This window comes from Chiloscyllium plagiosum, unplaced genomic scaffold, assembly GCF_037043375.1.
Source record: "Chiloscyllium plagiosum isolate Xiang-an unplaced genomic scaffold, Cpla_swu_hap1 HiC_scaffold_46, whole genome shotgun sequence".
NCBI classification, from domain to species: domain Eukaryota; kingdom Metazoa; phylum Chordata; class Chondrichthyes; order Orectolobiformes; family Hemiscylliidae; genus Chiloscyllium; species Chiloscyllium plagiosum.
This window is the reverse complement of record NW_028270184.1, coordinates 6,711,280-6,728,703: the sequence shown is the minus strand read 5'-3', so window position 1 is coordinate 6,728,703 and position 17,424 is coordinate 6,711,280. Positions and strand designations below refer to the sequence as shown.

At 40.5% G+C, this 17,424-nt stretch overlaps 1 protein-coding gene across 4 annotated transcripts in view; it reads right to left on the bottom strand.

Annotated features, from left to right (window-relative positions):
• Window positions 1-17,424, bottom strand: part of LOC122543854 (spectrin beta chain, non-erythrocytic 1-like) — a 300,189-nt gene that overhangs the window by 51,576 nt on the left and 231,189 nt on the right. For all 4 annotated transcript variants that reach the window (XM_043682689.2, XM_087983761.1, XM_043682692.2 and 1 more), the window contains 8 exons: window positions 16,054-16,145; window positions 14,287-14,367; window positions 13,117-13,232; window positions 8,443-8,555; window positions 7,322-7,509; window positions 4,503-4,620; window positions 2,351-2,509; window positions 53-355 (listed from right to left, as the gene is read on the bottom strand). In XM_043682689.2, the coding sequence (XP_043538624.2) occupies window positions 53-355; window positions 2,351-2,509; window positions 4,503-4,620; window positions 7,322-7,509; window positions 8,443-8,555; window positions 13,117-13,232; window positions 14,287-14,367; window positions 16,054-16,145 (1,170 nt within the window). The remainder of the gene's footprint in view (window positions 1-52; window positions 356-2,350; window positions 2,510-4,502; window positions 4,621-7,321; window positions 7,510-8,442; window positions 8,556-13,116; window positions 13,233-14,286; window positions 14,368-16,053; window positions 16,146-17,424) is intronic.

Sequence of the window (17,424 nt, the reverse complement as noted above, 5' to 3'; positions counted from 1 at the left end):
TTTTACACGAAGCGTGCAGTAAAGTACACAAGCTGCCCAACATGCTACCAACCTTCATATCTTCCATCCAATCCACGATGTGCAGCATTTCCTGAAACATCTTCTGCAATTCGAGATTCCTCATGAGACGTTCACGACGTGCGTGCAGCAGCTCCCGAAGGTAGTCCCACAGGCGGATAACATTGTCCTTCCTGACTGTGATGCGTTTGATATCGTAGTAACGTTCAGCCTCCAGTTCCTTGGCGACAGCCACCACAGCCTGGACACGCTCATTATAGGCATTAATGTCTGTCTCAATGGCCTCATGCTTCCTTGTGGCAGCCTCCACTGCTGCCAGATCTATTCCAAAATTGTCCTTAAAACAAAAAATGAAAAAAAGTTCAATTTAAAAAGAGTATTGGTCCTTAGGTTTTTGCCTCTTCAAGGAGATTGCATTGGAAGGAGTGGACTGCGGGGGGGAAAGGAGGAGGAAGTGTTTACTATTAATTCCATCAGACTTGATGACTCAGTTGTCAATTTTTGCCTGTCAATTTTGAATTTCTGTGAAGAGAAATAACTGTAAATAGTTGAGTTGATGGAGGTAAATTTCACATTCCAAATTCCACTACCTTGTCGGATGCTCTGCCTCACGTACTCAACAATCAACAAAGTCAGGAAACGGCCCGATTCACATTAAGTCTGAAGATTTAGGGCAGCATGGTGGCTCAGTGGTTAGCACTGCTGACTCACAGTGCTAAGGACCCAGGTTTGATTCCAGCCTCGGGTGGCTGTCTGTGTGGAGTTTGCATGTTCTCCCCATGTCTGCTTGAGTTTCCTCTGAGTGGTCAGGTTTACCCTACTGTCCAAAGATATGCAGGATAGATGGATTAGCCATGTGAAATGTAGGGTTACAGGAATAGGGTAGTGGGAGGGGGTCTTAGGTGGGATCCTCTTTGGAGGGTCAGTGGGAACTCAATGTGGGGATTCTATCATTCTAAGATTCAGGGTAGAACCTCTTGACCCAGGGTAGATATAATCCTCAAATGAAGGGACACTGATGGCCACTTCTGTGAGGTAAATTGGATCTGAAATTGAAATAGGAGCCACTGATGGACAATGTGAAATCTGAAACCCATGGTGGAGTTATAACAGCAGAGTAGAAGTAGCTTCCAAGGAAATCCCTCCCCTTCATAAATATGAGTTTACAAATACATTGCATGGGATTTCTGATAGCATGGCTGCAATGCGAAATGTGATTTTCCCCTGCAGGTGGCTCACCCTGTATGTCTTGGGAGTCAGTTTAGTATCTACCCATTATGTTATCCTGGCAGGCACAATGCCCTATGTGTTTAACTGGAGCTAAAATTTCATACACAATGTTCTACTGAGGGCTGGCACACTGCTTTCAGCATATTTGAGTTGGAGCTTGTTTGCTGTCCTTGGTGGGAACCAATATTCTGCTCAAGCAATGTTGAAAAGGCATATGTAAGGTTTAAGCAATCAGAAGTGTCAGGACACAGCTAGAGCTCTACTCTTGAGTAACAACTCTCTTGAGCACTGTCAGCTAATGTACAGCCTCCAAATAAACAACTGCTGATTGTAAGTCATAACATTTAGAGAAAGAAAATGGAAGTACTTAGCTGTTCCACAATTCTGTACAGATGTTTTATACAAACAAAACACCAAAGAGGACGGTGAGCAAATTAATACTAATGACGAGTTCCACTCAAATCATTTTATCACTTTCACAGGCTGACATAGATGTGGGCCACCCGGTTTCAAATTTAGATTTTCAATGTTTGCAAGATATTTTCTCTTTTATCAGTACATATTGTGCCACTGTGTAAGGAATTCTGGAACAAGTACCTCTGTTGAAGAAATATGCAAATATAACGGAAATTATTTTACTTTGTGGTAAAGAAACCTTGAGGTGTCCTTTTTGAAGGTTTTCAAGATTATAAGGATAACCTTTCAAATTTGATTTAGAAAATCATTTTCTGTGACACTGGGTTCAAGTCCGAGGAGACAGAAATTAGGTGTCAGTGAGTTTAAAGGGAAGCCACACAGAATTTTTCATCCAAATTGTAAATGATCACAGGAAAGATGCTGAATCAGATAGTATAATGGGACTAACATGATGCATATAGAGGCGACAGTCTCTGATGAAAATGCAGAGCTGGTACAAGATGATTTGAAAGCAGAGATTTGTCTAATTAAGTGCCTTTTTGACCCTACAAATTTTGGTATTGTTATTGGTATCAGTGCCTGAATCTGCAGGTCATGTAGTACACAATGCTCCACCTGTACTTCAGGCGGTGTCTCTGTAACAGTATAGAGTTACAGGCTTTTGAGTGTGTCTGCCTTTCCTCACCTGGGAAACAAGACGTTGATTTTCACTCAGCCAGGTCTCTCTCATAGCTGCTTTGCGATCAAACCGGTGAGCAAGTTGTTCCAGTTTCTCCTGTCGGATGAGCTCAGTTCGCAAGGCTAGTTCCCTCTCATGCTCTGCTTTTTCCAGTCTTTCCCAGGCCTGGATGGGACAGAAACAAGACATAGGAGACACTCTCTCTGTGGTGAAAGCACTTATTTTCATGTACAGGTTATCATGGCTACCTGAACATTAAGTATCATTACTCACAGTAGATAAATGTACTATCTCAAGTAACAAGAACCAAACAATGCACAAAGATCTAGCAAATGGCCTGAGAACCTCAGGTGTAGACCATCTACTGATCTCACTTGAGTCATCTCTGCATGCATATGGTTGTTAAGGGAGGACAGAATCAGGTTCATTTGCATCCGTAACCAATTAGTCCGTTAGCGTTCAGTGTCCACAGTTGCATATAAGGTCTATCAGTACTGTCTTATACCTTAGCTACTGTCTGAATTGAATAGCGAGATGGTTTCTTCCCTCTCAGATGGGCATAAAAGATCCCATGGCCACTACCACAAGGAAAAAGTGTCGAGTTCTCTCCTGTGTCGCGTGGTGACCATCACATTGCTGTTTGCAGGATCCTGTTGTGCTTAAATTGACGGTCACATTTCCAATAGTAAAGTGGTAACCACACTTTATTTTGTTTTGAGCAATTTTGAGATACTGGAAGCAGTGAAAGGGACCATACAGATGTAAATATTTATTTTTCTACGTATGTGCATCTGGCTTGGAAAACCGATGATGGCATCAAAAAAGAACACATGCTAGTGTCTCCCTGACATATGGATTAATGCTGGAACACTGGAAACATGGCACTTGAGGAAATGTTGATGCAAAATATGGCAGGTAAAATTATAGATAAGGAGCCTGCAGAGCATAACATTACACAGCACTGCTGATGAGTTTGAGAAGTACAGCCATGTTATTTATGTGCCGTCTTAAATGGAGAGTGATCCATGAAGGGAAAGGCCTAAATGGCGAATGGAAAAATAGAAGAGGGGCTGAGAAATTAACAGAAACCAACTGTCTGATCTGTGCAATAAACTGCCTGCTCTCAGCTCAATGCTACTGCAGCAACAGCACTAACAGGCATGCAGAGGATTGTATGAGAGACTTCCAAATGATACTGGTCAGCATTCAACTTTGTTCTGATCAGCTCAAAATATTTGTGCTCTTACGAGCTGGATTATTTCACCAATTTAAGTTAATAAACTTTCCCTCTTATCCCACTGACCAGATGTCCTACTCTGGATTCATGCTTTCAACACCACCTAAATATTTTGCACACACCTCGTCTACCATAGAACAGCCACAAGATGAGACATTAAAAAGAGACTCCAGCTATCCTCTCAGGGACCCAAACAAATGAAACTAGCCGTTGCTTCTAAGAGGAGCTGGGAAGTTTTCCCCAAAAGCCCGATTAAGTATTTAATCCTTGAGCGGCATCACACGAAACAGATCATCTTGTTATAATCACAAGAAAATGTCAGAAATACTCAGCATGTCAGATAGTAGCTGCAGAAAAAAAACAAGGTCTATGCTTCAGGTCGAGGTGACCTGAGATCAGAACTGAGTAACTAAACTTCTAATGAAAGATCATCTCAATCTGAAATGGTAATTCCGTTTCTCTTTCTATAAATGTTGCCTTACTTAATGAGCATTTATAGCATTTTTTTGTTTTTAATTTCATTTTTCTAGCATTGGCAATATTTTGTTTTTGCACCTGGTCATATTGTACTGCTTGCTGTGTACCAACTGACTACCGTGTTCCTTTGTTTGACTATATCAAACGGACAAAAGAAAAGTCTTTTGGGAGGTGGTGAGGTTTTATGAGGTATTGCATAAATAGAAGCCACTTCATTTTGCAAATTTTCGTTCCCTCACAGCAATGATGCAGGGGACTGAGTGGTTTATGAAGGCAAGGAGAAGCAATAGCCACAAAAATCAAATCAGGAAAAGTGGACAATGTGTTGAATCATCCTCCAGATGAGAAATTAAGCCATTTGCAGTAGTGATTCAATGCCAATCCTGCACTCTACATTTTATTGTACATTTAGTTGATCATAAAGCCGCAAGCAGGGTTTGTCACCTTGTTAATATCGGAGATCAGTTTGCCTTCTCGTGGTATATAGACTTTCTGGTTGTTAGCTCTCATTTTGCTTTGAATAGTGAAAAGTAGCACCTCTAGATTGCCTTTCTCTGTAAACCTGTCAAACGAAACATCACAAGAATTTCACTTATACTGCTCTTACTGATTCAGTAGTCTGAGGTCAATAAGGACACAAATAAACTGCATCAGTTAGTTTCAATTCTATTTACCAATAAAAATTTCAACCTCATCAAGAGTTATAATACAATAGGGGATGGGTGGAGGGGTAAATCGCAATTTACAAGTAATACACCCTAAAGTCAACAGAAAGGAAAATCAAACAAAGGTGGATATTGGTTGTCAATCCACTACAGACCATTTGACACACCCTGCTGAGCTTGAAAACACTGCTAAGCAAGAAGTCTCCATTCCTTTTCAAACCTGAAATAAATAGTTTGGTATATGGATTCCAAAGATCCAGCTAACGTTCTGGAAGTACAAGTATAAATTGTACCATGGCAGCTGATAGAAATTAAATTCAAATGAAAATCTGGAATTCAAAGCTCATCCCAGTAATGGTGGCCATGAGAACAATCATGAATTGTCATGAAACCATTTAAATTCACTAATGTGGTGCAGGGAAGGAGAACCAGGAGCCTTTATGTGAATTCAGGGAACTTGTAAACAAATGGAAGTGAGCCCACAGAACCAAATGAAAAAAATATGGCCAGTTCCCAACCGAAGCAATTTCCACTACATTCTGCAACACCCTTCCAAATGCTACATCGGGTTTCTGCTCAGTGCTTTGTTTGAATCTTGGGCCTACATCACTGCAGAGTAGTACTATTTCAGCTGCAAGGGTTTCCACTGGTGAACTCCTAAGTTTCAAGTGTCTCCAGCGGCAGATCAAGCCAGGTTTAGGTGAGTTGCGCCCATAAAAGGAGGGAAAATCATCCCTTGCTGTACTGTCCTGCACTTTCCAACAGTAATAATCTTCATAGACCCACACTGTCTGAGAACAGACTGCAGTTTATTTCCCTCTTGCCTTCATTTGGAAAAGATGTATCAAGCAGGTGATGTTGCATAAGAAGGTAATGACTCTCAGCCAAAAAATAATAGCATGCAACATATATATCAAAATTAGGGCTATAATCTTCCTGGTTTCTGCCTGAGTCAGAAAGCAGGAGCGTTTGGAGATGGGATTCCTTGGCATATAAAGATAGGAAATTCTGTTGGATCTTAAGGTTTCCAGACAGCTGATTGGTTGTTCACAGATTCTACCAGGATCCAGAATGGGGGAAAATCACAACCATCACAAACTATTTGCATAATCTTGCGATCAGCACACTCATATGAAATGAATCCAAGTAAAACTGTATGTTGTTAGGCAATCTTGAAACCAGTTGTAACATTTCACTCTCCAGGCCTGTCCTTTTGATATTATCAAGCTACTGTCATGACAACGTTTGAATAGCCACTTCACAGAACTGAATCTGAGCTGCTTGGAAATCTTCGCTTCTTGTCCCTCAGAGTGAGGCCAGATTATCAAGGTCATGAAACTCTTGCTGGCTTGCTTCCTCTCTATCCCAAAAAAGTACTTTTGACAATTCTAAATTGTGATGATTAAAATGGGACAGTTAGATAGAGTCACAGAGATGTACCGCAGCAGGTCAGGCAGCATCCAGGGAACAGGAGAATCGACGTTTCGGGCATAAGCCCTTCTTCGGGCTTATGCCCGAAACGTCGATTCTCCTGTTCCCTGGATGCTGCCTGACCTGCTGCGCTTTTCCAGCAACACATTTTCAGCTCTGATCTCCAGCATCTGCAGTCCTCACTTTCTCCTCACAGAGATGTACAGCTTGGAAACAGACCCTTTGGTCCAACTTGTCCAGGCCAACCAGATTTCCTAAATTAATCTAGTCCCATTTGCCAGCGTTTGGCCCATATCCATCTAAAACCCTCCTATTCACATATCCATCCAGATGCCTTTTAAATGCTGTAAATGCACCATCATTACCCACTTTCTCTGACAATTCATTCCATACATGCACCACCCTCTGCATGAGGAAGTTGCCCCTCAGGTCTCTTTCAAATCTTTTCCCTGATATGAGGGATCGAAACTTAGAATGGGGGGAGACAAACCACAGGCCCCACCTTTTGAAACCAGACCCTCAGTGTCCCTTGCTCGCCCTTCACCTTCCTCTGTCCCATCTTCCCTCAATCATAAGTGGGGATGTTCCCGATTAATTCCAGCCTCGAGCGATTGTCTGTGCGTAGTTTGCACATTCTCCCCGTGTCTGCGTAGGTTTCCTCCGGATGCTCTGGTTTCCTCCCACAGTCCAAAGATGTGCAGGTCAGGTGAATTGGCCATGCTAAATTGCCCATAGTGTTAGGTGCATTAGTCAGAGGGAAATGGGTCTGGGTGGGTTACTCTTTGGAGGGTCAGTGTGGACTGGTTGGGCCGAAGGGCCTGTTTCCACACTGTAGGGAATCGAATCTAATCTAAACTGCACAATGTTCAGTACCATTCACAACTGCTCAGATACTGAGGCAATTCATGTTCAAAAGCAACAAGCCTGGACAATATCTAGGCATGGGCTGACAAGTGGCAAGTAACATTTGTGCCACACAAACGCCAGGCTATGACCATTTCCAATCAGAGAGAATCTCTCCTCAACTATCAACATCCTGGGGGGTTAACATCTCTAAGAAGAGAAAATCTCACCAATGTCCCTTGACATTCTTGTAAACTCTTAATATATACAGGTTCCACTGCCAAAATATAACTGATATTGAGCAGCTCGGGGCAGCTTACTTACTTAGGTGGTTTCTCTACAGTGCGGTATGTGTTGAATGCCTGAAGTTGATTCTGAACCCCATTCAGTGAGTTTGCTAGTTTGCGATCATTGAGTGTAATGATGGTGTGTTCAATCCACTGCAGGAGGTCAGAGGCAAGAGTTTCATACTTGTCAATCATGTTGTCTGCCTCAATTGCATAATCCAGCACCTGGGACAACACAAAAACACAATTCATCAGTGCATGGAGATCATAGAAAGAATACGTCAAAATGACTGACTAAAACAATAAAATGGGTGACGACTTCTACATTAATGCTCACATTTAAACAAAAATGTGCCACAAAACAAAGCACATCTCATATTGAACCACAAGAACAGAAAATGTTCTCTGTGCATAATTAACTGTGATCACAGCACTAAGGGTGCTATGCCTCATTTGTGTACCTTGACTGAAAGAAGGGGTAGGAAACAACCAGGGCTCTTCACATTATGAATACTCAGAGAAGAGGATTGACTCCAATGTGGCTAGCCCTAGGTGAGTTAATAACGCCATGACAAAAGATATGGGATGACAGAAGCATAATAGCAGTGCTACTGGATTTGTAATCTAGAAGTCTAGGCTAATGATCTGCAAATAAGGGTTCAAATCCACCAAGATAGCCAGTGGAATTTGAATTCAGTCAATAAATCTGAAATATAAAGCAAGTTTCAGCAATGGAGACCGTAACAGCAAGCATTGATTGTTGTATAAGCCCATCTGGTTCACTGACGCTGTTTGGTGATGACAACATGCAATATCAGACCCCACTACAACGTGGGTGGCTGACTCTTAACTTTCTAGCAAGCCGCAGACCAAGGGCAATTGGAGATGGGCATCAAATTCTGGCCTCGTCAACTGCCTAATCAAAGGGAAGATGTTTTTTTAAAAACCCATAGAGTTGCACTACATTAAGAAGTTCACCCCTCAAGAGAAGAGAGAAAATAAGATCAAATGTAGCAGTTAACACTACAGTATTGCAGGAAAAAGACTGTATTTGACAAAAACATTTGTTTGTAGTCGGGATTTGTTATGATTAGTGTCTTTGTTAACATTACAGTACTCTTCATTTTTCTTGCACTCAACAATCATTCCTCCTCATACCTTCCCAATACGTTTCCCTTCTACTGCCAGTGCCTTCATCTTAGAGAAGTAGTGATAATATGTAGCAACATAAGTGATGATTGATTTTTCATCAGGTTGGTCCACGCTGACATCTGGAAGCAAAAAAAATTAGGTTAATGTGGATCCACATTTTGCTAAATGCATCACGCAGCAAATCTTCAACTCAAGTCTGCAACTCAATACCATAAAATGGCATCGTGACTGCAATTGCAATATTTAGAATCAAAAAATTTCTGTTTGTGACAGTGTGTAAATGCTCAACAAATTCCTATCATGTTCCAGTCAGTGGTTTTAACCGAAAATTCAGCTAATTTCTAAACGCTGCTCTCTCCCATACTTGTTAAAAACCAAAAACCTCAAGTGAAGGGTTGAGGATACTATTGAAGCTGACAAGACAAAGAAAAATTAAATAAATTTACGGTGCTTTACTTGAATGCATGGAGTATTCAGAACAAGGTAAAAGATTTAATGCACAAATAGAGATTAATGGGTATACTCTTATAGCCATTATAGAGATATAGTTACAAGGAGACCAAAGAAATGAACTAAATTTTCATGTGTATGCCACCTTTTGAAAGGACAGGCAGGAAGGCAAGGATGGCAGGTAGCTTTGTTAGTACAATGTGGGATAGGTACAGTGGGTTCTGCTATAAAGTGGTAGTTGCATTCTCATGCAACCCTGTGTTAAAAGAAAATCGCACAATAGCAGCACCATTTAAACTAATGGGGCCAGAATCACGTTTTACCTAATACATTCTTTAAAAGTTCACACTTTAGAAACAGTGTCCCCAATTCATCAATTGTGTTATAGCAAATTCACATTAACAAAACACGCATTGTAACAGAACAATCTGTATGATAGCAAGAAATAATCTTGGGTCAGGAGATGTAGAATCCAACTCAGCAGAGGTAAAAAATAACTAAGGGACGAAGGAACAGGGGGAAGTACAGGAAGTCCCCAGGTTACGAACAAGTTCCGTTTTTCTGCTGTTTGTAAGCCGAATTCATGTCTAAGTCGAAAGAGATACGGGCTAATTAGACTGCCCATTCATTAGGATGAAACATTGCATGTAACTCGAATTTTTAAAAATAATTTGTAAAAATGAGAAGCCAGAGGTCAGTTTGTAAGGTCAGAAAGTTCGTAAGTCGGACATTCGTAACCCGAGGACTTCCTGTACTCCACAGGATACCCAATAGCAGTTATACTGTAGGACAGGGAGTAAATCAGGAGATTATCAGGATATGTTTTAAAAAAATGTACACTAATCATGGCTGATTTCCATCTACATGTAAATTGGAAAAATCTCATCCATGAAAAAATATACTGGCATTGGTGACAGTCCAGAAAAGGTTCACTAGGTTAATCCTCATTGGAGTTTAGAAGAATGAATCTGAGGCAACATTGGAAGTTCTTTGGAGCCTTGACTAGGTATATGCTGAGAGGTTGTTTCCCCTTCTGAGAAAGCCTCAGTCCAGAGGACATAACCACAGATTAAGAAGACACTCATTTAAAACCGAAATGAAGAGAAATGTCTTCTGGGGGTAGTAAATCTAGCGAATTATTTCCAAAAGAGGGCTCTAGAGGCTCTGTCATTATATATATTTAAAGCTGAGATAGATATTATGGAGAAAAGGCAGAAAAGTGGAGTTGAGGATTATGAGATCAACCTCATTGAAAAGCAGAGCAGACTTGATAGGCCACACTGGTGAGAGTGACGCTACTGAGAGGTTACAAACCCTTAAATTATCACCAAAGTTATTTATCACCTTCTCCTCAACAGGCCATTGACTTGTTCCTTGATCTCATCACCGTCCCAACCAATGAGGAACCATTTGGCATCAACTCAATACTCCTCTCCACTCGCTTAATTTGCAGTACTCTTGCTTTTCAACCAGAAAATTGTACGCTTTCAAGTTCCACTACTTAAGCACAAAAATTCAAGGTTGACACTTCAGTGGACAACTGAAAGAGTGCTGGGCTGTTGGAGATGCTGTCCTTCAAATAAGATGTTAAACTATTAAATATCTGCCCTCTCAGGTGGATGAGAAATATTCTGTGGGACGAGCTTGAAGAGAATCAGGGGAGTTTGGCCGAGTGTGCTAAGTTACATTTTATTCTAAGCGAAATGGAAGTCTTTTGGAACAAATGGTGAACTGAAGCTACCAGGTACCCATCCAGATTTTTCGACATCGAGCTTGTTTGATGCATTTGTTAAGATCAGCAGCTGAATATTAGTGAGATGCACCACAACTTAGGTAGGATACATTATATTGACCTTGGAGGGAGTAAAAACTAGGTCCACAAGAATGACGCCTGGACTTCAGGGATAAATTATCAGGAAACATTATATAAGTTAGGCCTGTATTCTCTAGAATTTAGTAGGTTAAGGAGTGATCTAATTGAAGTCTTCAAGATATTAACAGGAAAAGACAGGGTAGATAAAGATAAACTATTTTGATTGGTTGCAGATTCTAGAACGAAGGGCATAAACTAAAAATTAGGGCCAGACCATTCAAGAGACATGTTAAGAAGCACTTCTACACACAAAGGGTGGTGGAGGTTTGGAACTCTCTTCTACAAATAGCAGTTGATGTTAGATCATTTGTTAATTTTAAATCTGAGGTGGGTAATTTTTTATTAAGCAAATACATTAAGGGATATGGGCCAAAGGCACATGAATACATAGTTAGGCCATAGATCAGCTACAATCTCACTGACTGGCAGAAGACGCTCAAGGGGCTAAATGGCCTACTCTTGCTCCTATAAGTTGTGCTGTTAACAAGGTGTTTAATAATCCCTTTAACTACCAACCCACTCCTACCTAACAAGAAACTTGCCTCGCTGCTTGTCAAAAGTCTAAAAGCTAGTGAGATGCTGCCAATATCAAGAGGCCTCGCCAGACTTCTCGCCCAATTCTGCCAAAATCTCACTTTAGTCCGTGGACTAATAAAAACAAGGCTTTAAACCAAGGAGACATCCAAAGAGGCAGCTGGAATTTTAAAAATCATGTTCATTGGAGTACATTGTAACTTGCTTATAAAGTTTCATTTTCCTGGTACGTTCAGCAAAAAGCCAAAAAGTCATGTGGGCAAGCTCATAATGAAAAAAATATGCAAAATCAGAACTGAAGTTGACTATACAGCCCCAAAAGAAGGGTTAGGTTTCTGAAGTTAAAGAAAACTGCTCGGCAACAACACCCTAACTGGCTCCTGGCCAGGTAACCATAGCTTGTATGGAGCCAATGGAACCACCTAACCTGCAAAGAGAAAGCATTGAAAAATCTGCATTTTTTTAAAAAGTCGATTGCAATTCTGGTCTCCCTACTATAGGAAATATTTTGTGAAACTTGTAAGGGTTCAGAAAAGATTTACAAGAATGTTACCAGGATTGGAGGGAGAGGCTGAATAGGCTGGGGCTATTATCCCTGGAACGTCGGAGGCTGAGGGGTGGCATTATAGAGATTTATAAAATCATAAGGAGCATGGATAGGGTGAACAGCCAAGGTCTTTACTCCAGCATCGGGGAGTCCAAAACTAGAGGACATAGGTTTAAAGTAAGAAGGGCAAGATTTAAAAGGGATCTAAGGGCCAACTTTTTTACGCAGACAGTGATACATGTACGGAGTGAATTGCCAGAGGACATAGTGGAGGCTAGTACAATTACAACATTTAAAAGTCATCTGGATGGTTTTGGAGAAGGAAAGGTTTAGAGGGATATGGGCCAAATTCTGGTAAACAGGATTAGATTAATTTAGGATATTTGGTCAGCATGGACAAGTTGGACTGAAGGGCCTGTTTCTGTGCTATACATCTCTATGACTCTATGCAATTCAAAGTATTTTGAAACATCCTGTGATCATGAATAATCCAACATAAATGCAAGTGTTCTTCTCTAAATAGATGGCTTAATTTAATTGTTTTTTTAGATTCATTCATGGGATGTGGATGTCATTGGCCAGTTTTATTACCCATCCCTAATCACTCTAGGGAAGGTGGCAGTGGTGAACTACCTTCTCGGATGAATATAGAATGTTACCCACAATACTATTAGGAAGGGAACTCCAGGAATTTGATCCAGTGACAGTGAAGCATCAACAAATATAGTTCCAACTCAACACAGTCTGTGGTTTGGAGGGGTACTCACAGATGGTGATCCCATGCATCTGCTGCCCTTGTCCCTCTTGGTGATAGTGGTTGCAGGTTTGGAAGGTGCTGAAGGAGGAGACTTGGTGAATGGAGGAAGCATGAGTGTCAAAGAGATTATTTAAATTCTCTCTTGTTGAGATAGTCATTGCCTGGCATTTGCATGGCCTGAGTATGACGTGTCACTTATCAACCTCAGCCTGGAAGTTATCCAGATCTTGCTGTTTCAGTATCTGAGGAGTTACAAATGGTTCTGAACATTGTTCATTCATCAGTGAACAATCCCATTTCTGACCTCGTGACAGTGAGGTTATTGTTGAAACAGCCAAAATGGATTGGGCCTAGGACACTACCCATACCTAATGTGTCAAAAGCCACAAAAACTAAATGCACAACACAAGGCGCTAACTACTTCATTAGATTCTCCAAAGTTTTAATGTACACCAATTAAATCCAGTCTATCACAAACATTACAATCAAGTCTTTGCCTGTATCTGTGTCCTTATATACCTTCAGGATCCAGCAGTTTGGTGAGTCCTAGCTGCTGCTCTGCCACATTGAAAGCATTTTGTAAGTTGTAGTGAGCATTTGACTTCTTTAGTCTGTCAAAATCAATCAGATCTGGCCTGAAACAAAGAACAAAGAAAAAAATAGTCCGTATCAAATTAAAAGAACGAGGCTGACATCACCAGACAAAATCAGATTCCATGTGTGCAAGGCCAGACTAAAAAGAAACAATATGTGAAATGAGGATTCCCCAGAAGTGTGTTTTGCCATTCCACAATATCATGGCTGATCTTTGACTTTTTTAACAGGACGTGACCAACAATGGTGAAGTCAGCATTTGAATCGAGTATCTTGTTAGATCATTACAGTCAATCAAATTGCTGTGGCTCTGGAGTCAAATATAGGCCAGACCAGATAAGGACAGATTTCCTTCCTTAAAGGACATTATTCAACCAGATGGATTTTGACAACAAGTGATGATGGCGTTGTTGCATCATTATTCAATTTCATGTGTGTTAATAATTCAGTTCAAATTTCACCAGCTTCTGTGGTTGCAACTGAATTTACATCCACAAGATCTGAGTTTATAGCTTACTAGTTCAGTGACATTAATCTATTGTCTCCCTACTTTCCTGACTTAATTCCACATCCCTGGATTCCCTTGATCTTTTATTCTAACATCAATTGATGATACATTTTAATTGTGTAATCACTGGAACAGATCCTAGTGGATTGTAAACCTGGAAGAGAGTGTTTGAATCAGAGTTTGACATCAAAAAATGTGGAGCAGTTGATTCAAAGGTAATCATACAGTGTCGACCATCTTCACAGACCAAAAGGTCCTGAGATTCAACTTCCCCTCTGTGCAATTTTGATTGATTTCCACAGGGAATGTTTCCTACAATCCATTTGGAAAGTATGAGTATCTATAGCAATTTCTATTTTTGTTTCAGATTTCTAAAATCCACATTTCTTGGCTTTATTTACTGAAAAATCATAAACTGGTTTTAATGATACTATAAAATCTATCTTAAGAAAACAATAATAGCGTGGAAAGCATTCTGTACCTTTGATTTAACACTGGCACTTATTATACAAGCTGTTGGATAATGTTATCTTGAAGCATTCAATTCTGTTAAAATCTCTCCAAAGTCTGAAGATATGATAAAATACCTGTGTTTGTGGACAATTGCATTGAAGGCCAGTCCATCCCTCCAGCTTGTGGTGAAGTTGTGAACATTAACATTCGGATATCTGCAAAACACAAATAAACAACCAAAAGTGTTGAAGAGTTCAAATTTAGTGCTAGACCATGTCCAATTTTGTTTGATGGTGGTGGTGATGATGATGATGGGTGGTGAGTGATGGTGAGTGGGTGGGGTGGGGGTAAGAAGAAAGAAGGAATTGAGAAATGACAAGCTAAAAGCACTTTTTCACACAGTGGATAATGTGGGATGCTCTCTGAGCAGGTACCTGAATAGGCAATGAATAGATTCTCTGATCAATAACTGTAATAAATTCAATCTCGTCACCTGACTGGAGGCATTCAAGTGAAAGAGCAAGCATATGTTTCGTAGAGCTGGGGTCAGGTTAGGAATGGACGAAGAGAGAGAACCAAAATGTTTTCACAATTGCCTGTTCAAAATCTATTATGAAAAGCACAAGAATCCAGCTAACCAGCAATTGGTGGACAATGGGGAGGCGCTATCAGAAATGTCTCCAGAACATCAACTGTTTTGAGTTATAGGCAGAGACTGGATAGCCTGGGCTTTTTTCACTGGAACATAGGAAGCTAAGGGCTAACCTTAACTCATGAGGGCTGTAGATAAGACGAAAAGCAGATGTCTTTTCCCTAGAGTGGGGGATTTCAAGACCATGCACTGAATGAGCACACTGACAAAGAGATTGGGTTCCGTCACCCTGTGAGAGGTCTTTAGAGCTTGAGTTTCTATGTGACAGTCGTCATAGAATCATACAACACAGAAATAGACTCTTCGGTCCAACCAGTCCATGCCGACCATATCACAAACTAATATGGTCCCACATGCCTGCACTTGGCCCATATTCCTCCAAACATTTCTTATTCACATACTTATCTAAATGTTTTTTAAATGTTGTAACTGTGTCCGTATCCACCACTTCCTCTGAAAGTTCATTCCACACATGAACGACTCTCTGTATAATAAAAATGCCCCTCATGTCTTTTTAAAATCTTTCTCCTCAAACCTTAAAAATATGCAACTTACTCAGTAACTTGCATAATATGCTTTGTGGAACAATAGAATTCCTATAGAGTGAAAGAAGGCCATTTGGCCAATCAAGTCCACACCGACCCTCCACACAGCCTCCCACCCAGAACCACACTCCTAGACTATCGCTGTAATTGTGCATTTCCCATGACTAACCCATCTAGTCTGCACATTCTTGGATTCTATGGGCAATATAGCATGGCCAATCCATCTTAACCTGCGCATCTTTGAACTGTGGGAGGAAACCAAAGCACCCAGGAAAAACCCACGCAGACACAGGGACAATGTACAAGTTCCACACAGACGGTCACCCAAGCTGGAATCGAAACCAGGTCCCTGGCACTGCGAAGCCTTTGTTAATGAATTTCTGATATAAATGGTATTTTGTACAGGGAGGAACACTTGACTATCCAGCGACAGTCAACCACCCACTGAGCAAGTGTAGCATAATTGATACAGTGAAGGCTTGTTATATTCAAACAGAGGGCCTCAGCTTCAAACACAGAAGAGCATTCAAAGTAGACATTTATAAACACTGACTTTAATAAAATGATGTACGCTAAACAATGATTTCTTGGTCAGATGTTGATTAGACTCTATGCATTTCAAGCACTGTCTGTTTTTCATCCATATGTGTACTTTGCAGGACTTGTCACTTAATTCCCTTTGGCAATTTTCCAATTCTGCTTACCCTGCTGTCTTCATTTGGCACCAGAGCAGAAGTGCATCTTTGGCAGATTTCTTTTCCTTGTTATCCTCTGTTTCAACACTGATATCCTGGATCTTTTGAAACAAAAGCCTTGATAAGTAAAATACATACGCATGACCAAGGACTGTGTAACTTACTGCAAACAAAGCAAATCATTATTAAGGCTTTAAGATAACCTCAAATACTGACTCACTTTGGAAAGATCATTTGCCCTTATGTGGTAACTGCAAATGCCTTGTGAGTCAGTGCCTTCAGTAGAGATTTTTAATTTTGTGATGAGGGCAAAAAGAGTGAGAGAGAGAGAGACAGAGACTGAAATTATGGTAGTTTTTCAGTCAAGGGGCAGCTACACCCAGTTTATTCAAAACAAGGAAAACAAGCATAAGGTAAAGCAAACAGCTGCATTATTAAATTCCTCCAATAAAGCAGGGAAAATGTTGTGGGGGTTCTTGATTTAAACATGTTCTTGACATAGATATTTCTGATAAAGAACAATGAAGGATGATCACAATATATGCATGGAATCTCTGAGTGAAATAGACTGTAACCCTTTGCTGCCTCTAGAAAATCACTTCCACAATATAAGAGTCTGTCCTGCTTCTTATTTGTTGTTTAGTCCAAGTTCTGCTGAATCATTCACTTTTGCCTTTGTTTCCTCCAGACTTGGTTATTCCAAAGTTCTCTTGGCTTGCCTCCTATTTCCCACATCCTGTAAGCTTCATCTCATACAAAAAGAAATAAGAATAGGAGTAGGCCTTTTGAAACATCAAACCTGCTCCACCATTCATAGGATTATGGAGTATCTGACATTTTTCACATCTACTTTTCTGCCTTTCCCCATAAATCCTTAATTCCCCTACTGATCAAAGAATCTATTGCAGCCTTAAATATGCACTACAATTCTGCCTCCACAGTTCTCTGTGACAAGGAGTTTCGAAGACTTGCAATGCACTGAGAGAAGAAATTCCTCCTCATCTCAGAATTAAATTGATTGCTCTTTATTTTGAGACTATGCCCTCTGGACCTAGTCTCTCCCACGAGGGTAACATCCTCTCTTTTACCCTGTGAAGCCCCTTAAAATTCCTCACGTTCCAATATGCTCATCTCTCATTCTTCTAAATTCCAATGAACATAGTCCCAACCCGTTCAAGATTTGCTCATAAGACAATCCCTCCATACCAGGGATCATACAAGTGAAATTTTCTGAACTGCCTTCAGTGAAATGCTATCTTTCCTTAAATTAGGGGGCCAAAACAGTTCATAGTACTTCAAATGTAGTTTCACTAGTACCTTGTACAGTTGCAGAAAGACTTCCCCACTCTTATATCCCAACCTCCTTGAAATAGCTCATTC